At 55.6% G+C, this 10890-nt stretch overlaps 5 protein-coding genes across 5 annotated transcripts; 2 read left to right on the top strand and 3 right to left on the bottom strand.

The window, feature by feature from the left end:
* Positions 1–26: 26 nt before the first annotated feature.
* VDAG_10315 (uncharacterized protein) lies at positions 27–4130 on the bottom strand (the record flags this gene model as incomplete). The annotated part of the gene is made up of 4 exons (XM_009659784.1): positions 27–577; positions 639–1125; positions 1208–4024; positions 4080–4130. Coding segments are annotated over 4 exons (3906 nt in total), but the record flags the coding sequence as incomplete, so codon positions are not given.
* A 212-nt stretch (positions 4131–4342) lies between these two features.
* Positions 4343–5043, top strand: VDAG_10314 (uncharacterized protein). The gene is made up of 3 exons (XM_009659783.1): positions 4343–4419; positions 4480–4564; positions 4633–5043. Exons 2-3 carry the CDS (start codon positions 4490–4492, stop codon positions 4825–4827), a joined length of 270 nt encoding a protein of 89 aa, XP_009658078.1. The 5' UTR covers positions 4343–4419; positions 4480–4489; the 3' UTR covers positions 4828–5043.
* A 1558-nt stretch (positions 5044–6601) lies between these two features.
* On the bottom strand, positions 6602–7594 carry VDAG_10313 (uncharacterized protein; the record flags this gene model as incomplete). The annotated part of the gene is made up of 2 exons (XM_009659782.1): positions 6602–7060; positions 7130–7594. 2 exons carry the CDS (start codon positions 7592–7594, stop codon positions 6602–6604), a joined length of 924 nt encoding a protein of 307 aa, XP_009658077.1.
* Positions 7595–8309: 715 nt separating this feature from the next.
* On the top strand, positions 8310–9111 carry VDAG_10312 (iron sulfur assembly protein; the record flags this gene model as incomplete). The annotated part of the gene is made up of 2 exons (XM_009659781.1): positions 8310–8669; positions 8731–9111. 2 exons carry the CDS (start codon positions 8310–8312, stop codon positions 9109–9111), a joined length of 741 nt encoding a protein of 246 aa, XP_009658076.1.
* On the bottom strand, positions 8911–10379 carry VDAG_10311 (60S ribosomal protein L7; the record flags this gene model as incomplete). The annotated part of the gene is made up of 3 exons (XM_009659780.1): positions 8911–9993; positions 10184–10295; positions 10330–10379. 3 exons carry the CDS (start codon positions 10377–10379, stop codon positions 9367–9369), a joined length of 789 nt encoding a protein of 262 aa, XP_009658075.1. The 3' UTR covers positions 8911–9366.
* Positions 10380–10890: the final 511 nt, after the last annotated feature.

Genomic DNA, 10890 nt, shown 5'->3' with positions numbered 1-10890 from the left:
CACCTCGAAGTGCAGCTGACGTACTGCATGGCCACGAGGTTCACGTGCCGCCCCGCCGTCTTCTTGGCGCGTCCGTCGCCGAGTCGAGCGCCCCGACGTGCTGCCCCCGCGACACCGACGCCACCGACGGCTCCGTCACGAGCGTCAACGAGCCGCCCGTACAGCGTCGCGTGCCGGCTGCCGAGCGTCGCCGCCGCCGCGCCCCTGCTGGCGTCGTGCACCAGCGCCCGCAGCAGCGCCTCGAGCGTCGACAGGAGCATGTGGTAGTGGTCCTCGAGGCGGAGGCGGTGCCGCCGGATCACGACGCTCACGACGCTGCAGAGCGCTTCGTAGACGCGGGGCGACGACGACACGCCCACGCCGCCCTTGCCCGAGGCCACGACGGAGACGGCGCCGAGCGTCGTCTCAATGTTCCACTGCGTCATCCAAGTGCCGCGCTGGTCGAGAAGCAGGCGCACCACGTCGGCGGTCCGGCAGAACGCGCGGGCTGACGTCGTCCTGGCCAGCCGCGCCGTCAGCTTGCTGTGGGCCGTCGCCAGATCAAAGGACGTGGTCTTTTCGGATGAACCTTGTTCGTCTGCACCATGTCAGTCATTGACGGCAAGTCAAAAGTCTTCGTGAAAAATGCAGCAACATACCGGTCAGGCGAACGATAACCTGGTGAATAGCCAGGAGCTGTCCATCCACGGCCTGTTCTCCATCGAGCTCCTCGAGCAGGCTCTGGAGATACTGCAGCTTCTCGCTGCGTCCCATCCGTCTGACGATGGCGTCGACGCACGCATTCGTCGTCTCGCGCGAGCTGCTTGCCGATACCACGTCAGGGACGCTGCCCGTCCCCTCGCTCGCGTCATCAGACTGGAACAGCAGGCGAAAGTCAGTTGGTCGCGGCTGAGCAAGCTGAGGCGCAAAGTTGCCGATAAGGAACGTCCTGAGATGCCATCCCCGAAGATATCCCAGAGACACGGCGTCAGCGCTTGCCTCCTCGAGCGCCTTGATGTCAATCTTGAGCCCTTCCAGTGCGTCGCTTGGAAGACCTTCGGCAGCATCAATGGCGAGGAGGAGCTTGTTGATAGCTGCCCGGTCGTTGGAAGAGCGCCACTCGCGCGCATACGCGTCAAGGATACTCTGGACAATGGTCGCAAGACGTCCACGGACGTCGGAAAGGTCGAGCGAAGCATCGTCGCCTTCAAAATTGCCGGAACCTGACAGAACCTTGACCAGTGCTTTGAGGACTGCCAATTTTTAGAATGTCGTCCGAGGACTCCTCCTCGTTCTTGTCTAGGTGACGGCCGGCCTTCCTGAAGTACTTGGCACCCCACTCTTCGTAGTGGTCATTGATCTGTCGGATCGTCAAAGTGGACAGCTCGCAGATCAAGCGAGATGTGCCGAGAGCTGTCATCGGGTCCATGTCGGCTATGGCCGGGGATGCGCTTGTGGCGAGGGCAGTGAGATCAGAAAACGACATGCCTTCGTAGAATGTCGACCTCTGCATCACCTTGACCATCAGACCGAGGACGAGATTCCACGTAGAGGCCGACACCTTTTCAGTCTTGCTCTTCATCTTGCGACGTTGCAGCATGAGCGTCTCCATGATACTCTCTCGCTGGGGTCTCGAAAGCAACTCGCTGGGTGTGTTAATCAGGGCTTTGAGCGCTGCGCGTGTGCTTGCATCTTCCCAGGGGGAGGACTTCGAACCACTGGCCAAGGCCTCGATGACGTGGTCGATGATTCCTGCCGTAAGTTTGGTCTCGTGGAACACGTTCTCGTTCGAGAGCACAGCACTCAGAGCACTTGACAGCTGCTCTGATTCTTTCGGCGCGGCTTCTTTGTCATCGGAAAAGGCAATGATATGCCGCAGAAACTCTGGCAATGTGTCGGCCTTTCCGCTAACAAGAGGCAGAAACCGTGACGCTTCTCCCAAGGCAAAGTCCACATAGGACGTAATCGTAACAGAGGATGTGATCGGCCTAGTCTTCGGTGTTGAAAGCTGGACGGCATATGGGTCCCATGGTGTTTCAAGGGACCCTGGCTTTAGCTTTCGAAGTTGCTTGGCTAATCGGTCGGCGAAAGATCCGAGTGCTGCAGCAAGCTCCGCTACATCCTGGCCATCTGGGAATGCTGACAGCCACAGCTGAGTGGCGGCACGGAAAGCCTCGAACGTGTCGGGATTTTCCAGCTTGCCCTTGGCCAAAATCTTCTTGAGTTCGGACTGCACCTTCGATCGAACCTTGGAAGCCTCCTCATTGCTGACCCAGGAAACCGTGCTCGCGATGATTGGCCAGCGAAGAGCGATGAGGTCGGAAGGCAGAGTATCGGACAGCCAAGCATCCTGCATGAGGTCGAAGAGCCTCAATTGCACTGCATCCACAAAGTCGTCGCTCTTCAGAGCAGCTGCAATTGTGTCGAGGAAAACCAGAGTTGCCGCCGGCAGGGCGCTTCCTTGCTCCTCAACCCATTGCAGCACACTCAGGAGCTGCTTTGGTGTGAGAGAGTTTTCGATGGCTGTCGTCAGGCGAGGATTACGATGCACTGCCGAGGAAAACCAGGCTGGCCGGTTCGTTGCGTCCGAGAGTAAAGAGGCGTCGCACTTGATGAGTTGCTCAAACCACTTCCTCAAGAAGGAAGACAAGTCGCGAGCCTTCTCGTAGCCACCAATTATGCAGTCGAAAAACGTGCGCACAGCCCCTAGATCTTCTTCGCCACCTAGGGAAGATTGTGGTTGCAATAGCCGATCCGCAACCGTGTTCAGCAATAGAGCTCCATCGTCCGTGAGAAGGAAAACATCGGGGTCGCATTGTGCCACGAGTGACAAGGCTTGCCAGTCTGTAGAATCGCTGCCGAGAGCGTGTTCCTTGCACAGGGCGCGGAGATCTTCCAAGTCAATATGTGACCTGTTGGCGATTGCTTCGCCAAGCATGATCTTCAGAGTGGTGGATTTCTTCTGTTGGGTCAGGTCGTGCAGGCCGTCGCGCGCCAACTTGAATGTTGCCTTGGCCCAGTCCTCCTCGGACGTCGATGCGCTCGGCCCGGAGAGAATCCGGGGTGTTGTGGACGCCAAGTGAAAGAACACGGGGCGCGAGACTGAGGCGATAGGTCTAGAGGCGTCGACTGCCCGGATGGGTGCTTCGAGGTCCGTTCGATTGAGGAAAGCCGATTTTGCAGGAAGAAAAAGATTGCGATGCATGAAGCTCTCTAGTTGTTGTATCCAAGAAGACTTGACACGGCCCTCAAGTGTGATGTCGACATCGATTGCCAGCCCAGTCAGCTTTCCCAGGAGGCCAAAGGCAGATCGCGAAAGGTAGAGAGCCACCTCCAAGCTATCGGTCTGCCCGTGCAGTCGCAGGTTCCATATCGCGGACAGTGTGTGAATCCAATTCTCTTGCGTTTCGGCGCAGCTCAGGTCGCTGGTGGCTGAATATTCGCACAGCGAAAGGATGGGCGCCAGGTAGGTAACCACATCACTGGCAGGTTGCGAGAAGAGACCCTTGATGTGCTCTGCGCCCATGCGTTCATTCTGGGACGTGTGTGCGGCTCCATCAACACGAGCTAGGAGAATTCGGAGCGCTCCCAGAACCGCATCTCCCGTACTTATACAGCCGTCCCGTGTCTTCAAAGCTTCGAGATCGAATGTAACCTCGAGTGTTCTCTTCCTCTTCTTCGACAATGTCGCGGGGACAGCATCCTTGGGTGTGACCGGCTTCGAGATGCTCTTGAGAGTCTGTTGCAAGATGGCCATGAACTTTCGATCGGCGAGAGATTTCGCGAGCGAGAATAGAGGTATCCTTTGAAATGTGCAGCCTAGGATCCGCCATGTCAAGGGAAATCTTCGCAGAGTGTCGGCGGCATCGTTGTTGGTCTTCATGGACTTGAGAAGCCATCGCAGCACAGTCTCCTCGGCGGCGTAGAAGTGACTGGAACTAACGGATGTGAGAAGAGTCCAGGTGCGCTCGATATGTTCACCATCGTTTCCCGGTCCGGTTTGGTCGAGTGATCGTACGGTCTTGACAAGGTCTCGTCCACGGGTCTGTTGGGTGCGAATTAGATGCGATTGGTGCGTGCAGTGAATCATATCTACTTACGGAGGTCTCCGTAGAGCCATGGCCATGACCATTTGTTATTGTCACATCCATGGCGAGAGAATGAGCGAATGTGGTAACCGTGAAGGTCAGCGTGCAGACGATCGATCACTCAAGATTCAGACCTTCAGTTGTAGCTCCCCGCCCAAAATTATTTCCCGGAGAAAATACTGCCGCTCCACTCATGGTCACCGAAGCTCACCGGTGTCTCACCGCCTTCGGGTATTCCAGGTTGGTTCTCCCGACCACCTCGAAAATAACATGACGGAACCGTCCTTGATTGAAATCCGACGTCAGTTCGAGATCCCAACCACACCACTAATTGCCCAATCGTGTCGCACGTGTACGTCGCAACGCCTCGCCATCAACCCATGTCAATTGGCGCCGACTGACGATTCTACAGCTCCGCAATCATGTCTGACACCGCCATCCGTCCTCCTCCGAGCGCCGTCGCGCGACCCGTCAGTGAGGCACTTCTCAACGAGAAGGTACGACAGCTTCCCGAGAGCACTCGATCCATCGCAAGCTTGGCGTGCCAACAGCTAACACGAAACAGTGGGACCGCTGCCTTTCTAACCTCCTCGTCAAGTCGTCTCTCGGTCTCGGCTTCGGCGTCGTCTTCTCAGTCCTCCTCTTCAAGCGGAGGGCGTGGCCCGCCTTTATTGGCGCTGGCTTCGGAGCCGGTCGGGCGTACGAGGAGTGCAACTTCAACCTGCGACAGGCGGCGAGGGACCTGAAGAAGCAGGCATAAGCAACAACAGACCAGACGACCAGGGGAAGAGCACGAGACCACCAACGACGTGGAACAGCGCCTTATACAAAAGCGATACGACTGGTAGCAACATGCGCGCGGTGGAGCTACGACTTTCGGGCACCTTGATATCGGCCGGGACAGACCGAACGAAAGGCAGAATGAGCATAGGTTAGGGAGGGTGGAGAGAAGTGGAATAGATTCACTATGTACACCAGTCCGTCTTCATGAGTCGTTGTGAAGCTTTCGTGAGTTCTGTACGCTGCTCATCTCTTACATTGAAGGCGATCACCGCCCTTCTGTCTCAGCGTCGGCCAAAACATCCAGAAATACGACCCGACTCGATCTTCGTCGCGTGCCCGGCGGGCCTTCCATCTCACGAGCACTCGCTTCGGTACTCTCGGGTTTGTCAAGCAGAAGCTCAACATCATTGTGCCGGTCGGAAGCGGGGCTGAGTAATGCAGAAAGGTCGCTGCTCAGCCGGCGGAATCCTTGAGAACAGGCATCCCCTATGTTCTACAAGAGGGAGCTTTGGATGCTGCTTGTGGAGCTGGTCGACATACTTCTTTCAAAAGAGCCAATCTCTCTCTGTACGCCACTGACCAGGGAGACGCTCCGACGACGGACGCTGTCTACAAAACCCTCGCTGGCTACGACGCTTTCGGGTTCGGAGTCATCATCTTGTTGCCAGCGCATGCTATTACGGAGCGATTCGCGATGTTCCGATGCTATCCGCTCCCGATCGGCCCGGATTCCGGCGCCATAATACAGAACTATGCCTAGTATACTGACGAGAATGAAGAGAGTGGATGCGAGGAGCATAATCTCAAATTTCTTCTGCTGCAGTTCGCGCATTTCATAAGACATCCTGGTCTACGCCTCAGATGGGTCGATTTGTGTTTGTTTGAATAACTGGACTGGCCAGTGCTGGGTTGCTTGAATTCAAACTCGGACGTCTCCTAACTTTCGTCCAATGGAGGACAGTCGGACCAGCAAAAATATTGATAGGGAGTATCGGAGCGATGGTTTTGACGTCGGATATCAGGTCGGGTCGAGGGGGCTTTCAGGTCATTGGTAACTTGAAGTGCCAGGGTATTGGTATTGAGGATCCCAGCAAAATCTCCCCTCTTTCTCTTCGTGAAAGCAGCATTCTCACGTACAAGTATCTTCCTCTATGGGTATCTCCGATCCATCGGTACTGCCTTCCCCTTACAGTTTGAGAATGATATGTGAGCCCCATTGTGCTTGCCTCTGTAGAATCCTACGTACCTTGCTTGGTGGAAGTTTTGGCCCGCTGGCGCAGTGGCTGGCTGTCCTGTGAAAAGCTTATCCTACCTTACCTACCTAGGTACCTAGGTAGGTAAGGCACCTTGCTTTACCTAGACACCTTGGTAGGTAGGTAGGTAGGTAGATAGGTAGGTATTAGCCTACCCTGTGCCGGGTAATCAAGGTTAGCGAAACCTGAATGTCCGTTATTTTCACGATTTTGGACTTCGCATTGGGTTGCTCCATGAATTGACTCGGTTTCGTAGTTATGGGGGCTTGCTTTGCAGTACGTAGTGATCCAGCACGAACGATGCAGCATGATATCAAGCACCGACGAGCCCCCTGACGTGCAACGCATTCACGCAACACAAGAGTACCATACTAAGCATAACACGCAGTATTATTTTTGAAATTTCCATCCTGTCCTTTTTCTTCTCAAGCAAATCCCAACACTTTTAACTCCTTCACCATGTAACAGGGAAACGTAGACACAGCCTGCCCGTCCTCTTCACGCCAGCTCCGGATGATAGCTTCTCCTGAACAAACGCGTGGCAGTGCGGTAGGAATACCCTGTGCGTAACCCGGCCTGTTCCGACCGCACTGGTGCATAGTCCGGATTGGCAAGGATGCTGCGTGGGTCGGTGTTGGAGCACTTTCCGTAATACTTGCCCTGTCTGAGCCGACGAAGCCTGATCATAAGATGTATGATCTTGTAGACAATCAGGAAATAACATACTGCCCCAGCAAAGGTGAGCACAACAGAGACCGAGGGGCCAAGCTGTGGGTTGCTGCTGCTCATCGGGAACATCGGGAATGCATCATAATCGGCCCACTTGACAAGCGGGGGTCTGTTGAACCGGCGTCGGAGGCGTTCGTAGGGCCCGAGGCTGCGCTCGTTCATCTGAGGCGGCGGCGGGAGTAAGGCATGTGCAGCCTTCTCGCACTCTGGCGTAGCTGTCCCAGCTTCCTGTACAGCCGGCATATCAGACATCGCATAGTCCCAGGCTCCCCGCTTCTCCTGAAAAAGAAAACGTACCACAAGTTCACTGCACACCTGGATATAATCCTTGAAAGCTGTCCAGCGGGAGAGCTCTAGTGCCTCTTCAGACAAATACTGGCTTTTGAAGCTAGGGAACACGGAGATGATGGCGACCAGCAGCCCGGCAAAAGCAACAAAGAGCGCGATGCAACTGGCTGCAAACTTGTGGGCTTCAAACCATCTTCCTACCTGAGCGAGAAAGGTAGTCTGGGTCTTGGTAGGAGCATCCTGTGGTTGCGGTGAGACCTGATCTGATGAACCTGCGACTGCCCCCGTCGTCTGTGATGGCACGTCCGCAGCAGTGTAGGGTGGCGGCAAAGTGGCGACAGGCTGAGAAGGCTTCGTTGGACCAGGGGCGTCATGCTCTTCGGCAGGGTGGTCGAGAGAAACCGGTAGGGAGTTGGGTCCGCCGGCCCCCGCAGGAGGCGACGCCGACGAACCTGGGTCAATCGGTATGTGCATGTCGGCAGACATGAAGCGACATTTGGGTAGAGATTCACAACCTTTCCCTGTCACCAAATGGTGGTGAAAGAGGGACGTCAGCCTTATGTACCGACGTGCAGTCAGTTTAAACACTTCCGAGTCCGATGAGGGGCGTCAAATTCGCGGCCCCCAAGTTTCGATTACGACATATTAAGGCTCTACGATTACGCCTCGGGGGGTGACCAGGCTATGCCGTCCTGTTTCGACACCGACGGTTGGAATCGCCTAGGCTGACAGGCCACTACCGGGCATCATTGGCTCGCGGCTCGCGGTTCAACCAGTTATGTTCAAGACGGTATCAAGCCACTGGCGTGAAAACCCCCGTCCTCAGCTCACCTGCCTGATCGCCTGTGACCGGCGATGCCGCCTTGCATACAGAACTGTATGAAAAGGGGGTCAACGCGCTCGTCGCAACATCGGTGCGATTTCCTTCACTTGACTCAAGTGGAGAGACGGCGTTCCTGTAAGAGTCGAGACTGAGGGAGGAGACTGTGCTAGAGAGGTTGAAATGCCTTTTCGATGATTGGCCCTGTAGATCAGCAACGGCTGAGTCATCCTGCACCGGCCGAACCGACCCGAGCCGCCACCATCAGCTGGGCTCTTTACATCGCATCCTCGGTGGGTAGAATTTGTCAGATGCCTTCGTCACAACCAAACCCACGTTGACCTGCCCGCTCCGCCACATTGTATCAATATGGCCTCTCTCCGGTGCGCGAACCCAGCATCTAGTGCTGGACTGTTTGTCCAGCTCGCCAGGCGCACGACGACTACCACCGCCACACCCGTACTCGACATTCTAGCTCCGCGATGGAGTCGACAGACCGCTCGCCTCGAGGCTGCGTACAGCACCACGACACACCGCGCATGGTGTGACAAACATCCAGCAACAATAAATACAATTACAAACTCTCGAGGCCGTGTTCTGAAGAATGTCGGGCAGAGGAGAGCTTTTTCGCACCTCCCCGCACGACAAGCCACGGCCTGCGTCCACAACCTTCAGGTGGACGAGGACGGAAAGGAGATGCGCCTCGAAATCACGGATCGTGCCGGCAAGGTACTTACTTGACCTCCTATATGCCACCGGACCGTATTCGTGTGCTGACAGACTACAACAGCGCCTGCTTCAAATCATGAAGAAGGACAAGAACCCGGACCTCGCGCTACGCATCCAGGTCGAGAGCGGTGGCTGCCACGGCTTCCAATACCTCATGAGCTTGGTCACCCTCCCGCCAGCAGAGGGAAGCGACGGAAACGTGTCGGCGGCAGTGGGCGAGGACGACAGCATTTTCGAGTACGCTGAGGGGGAGGAATACACAGCAACGTCACCGACGCCGGGAGCGCCCAAGATTGTGCTGGACCAGCCATCACTCGACCTGCTCAAGGGCAGCAAGGTCGACTTTACGATGGAGCTGATTGGGTCGCAATTCAAAATTGCGGACAACCCCCTGGCGACGAGCAGCTGCGGATGCGGAACGAGCTTTGACATCAAAATGTAGCAGTATCATAGTTGTATCAACAAACATCACGGCGGAAACAAACATTGGATGAGGAGTCACTTCGGATTGATCGAGACTACCAAACAGCACGCACAAGAGGGTGGACCCGGTAATGAAGTCTGAAAAAGCTCAATTTCACAAATCCCCTTTTGTGATCGTAACGCCGTGCGACCATGAATCATAAAGCCCTTGGTATTTTTCTCAACCTATCAACAGAGACGACCCAAACACAGTCCGCAGTGAAGGGACCAACGCTTAGTTCATCTGGCGGATGAGGGCGTTGATCTTCTCCTCGCGGTTGCCAAGGTCACCACCCTCGATGAAGTGCTTGAACTTGCGGGGGCGGAAGCCACCAGTGGGGTTGGAGAGCTTGAAGGGCCACAGGAAGTTGGCGGCCTGCTTGAAGTTGGGGCCAACGGTGTAGATCTCGTGGATGAGATCCTCCATGCAGATGATGCCGTACTTGCCGAGGTTCTCCTCAATGATGGAGTTGTCGGTGAGGGCAATGCGCTGCTTGTTGACCTTGCCGTATCCGCGCTTGTAGATGAGCTCCTTGATGGACTTCAGGTTGGGGTAACCGTAAGCGACCCAGGGCTCGATGACCTTGATCATCTCAGTGGTGGCCTTGGTGACGCGGATGAAGACACCGTTGTTGATCTGGAGGAGACGCAGGAGCTGGAGGATCTTGCGGGGCTTGGGGGCGATCTTGTTGATACCCTTGATACGGATAAGGAAGATCAGGTTGGCCTCGGCAGGAACGTAGGCAGAGTCGCTCTCGCGGGCGACGCGAGCAAGGCGGACCTTCTCGCGCTCTTGCTCGCGGTACTCCTGGACGTACTTCTCGGCACGCTTGAAGATGACCTCACGCTTCTCCTTGTTGTTCTGATTGACAATGTTAGTCCATGAGCTTCTCCAGACGCGAGAGTAGGCAGAGGTGACAGTGTCCGGTAAATCTCAGACCCGAAAGAAGATGTAATTTTAAACAACAGCAGCGACACCAAGTGTCTAGTCGATTGGGGTATTTTATGCATCATGAAAATCCAGAGGGGAGCTGGGACCAGGACAAACTTACGGTCTTCTTCTGGTCGTTGGCGGCGTTGCGCTCGGCACGAGCCTTCTCTTGCGACTTGCGCTTCTTGAGAAGGGTCTCGGGGACCAGGATCTGCTCCTTGGTGGGGACGGAACTAGAGGACGAGATTAGTACGTAGTCCGGCATACCGCAGTATGGAGCAGAGCGCCGGTGCGAGAATTGCAGCAGTGCGCGACATTCTCGCCTTGGCTAACTCGAGTTGATGCATTTGATCGGTAAGCCCATGTTGAACAAACCCCGTCTCCGGCGAGTAGGGAGTCTTGTCAAGCTGACGCTTATCCGACAACATCTCAGGTGCGAGCTGAGGAGGTGTGCATGCTTGGAATGTGACTGCTCGAAAAGCCTTTCGGCGTCATGAGCAGCCACCAAACAGCAATGTATTTAGAGGAGAAGATTTCTCTTCATCCCCAACACCCCGAGACATCGTCTCTCAATCCGCAGGCTGTGTTCCAAACCTGCAAGAAGGAGGGAGATGCTCGAGAAAAATCGAGCTGGGAGAGCCGAGTTTCACCACATGGTGAAGCAGGGAATCCAGTTGAGAAGACCACGACAATCTGCATTCATCGCCATCCAGGCGTCGTAGGGAAATTCATGGGGAGCAGTAGACATACGAGCCAGCCATTGCGATTGTCGGTCGAGGGTGTCGAGGGTGATTGTCGATGGTCGGAGTCGGGATGGAGAGGGACGAA

The sequence above is a fragment of the Verticillium dahliae genome, genomic scaffold (genome assembly GCF_000150675.1).
Source record: "Verticillium dahliae VdLs.17 supercont1.37 genomic scaffold, whole genome shotgun sequence".
Taxonomy (NCBI): Eukaryota; Fungi; Ascomycota; class Sordariomycetes; order Glomerellales; family Plectosphaerellaceae; genus Verticillium; species Verticillium dahliae.
The sequence above is the reverse complement of the archived record's forward strand: the minus strand, read 5'-3'. Positions and strand labels throughout refer to the sequence as shown.

What these genes read in the sequence shown, in the direction of transcription:
- VDAG_10314 (XM_009659783.1), top strand. Translation starts at nt 4,490, where the DNA reads ATGTCTGACACCGCCATCCGTCCTCCTCCGAGCGCCGTCGCGCGACCC. An exon ending in AGGCACTTCTCAACGAGAAG is followed by an intron (nt 4,565 to 4,632) that starts GTACGACAGCTT and finishes AACACGAAACAG; the next exon opens with TGGGACCGCTGCCTTTCTAA.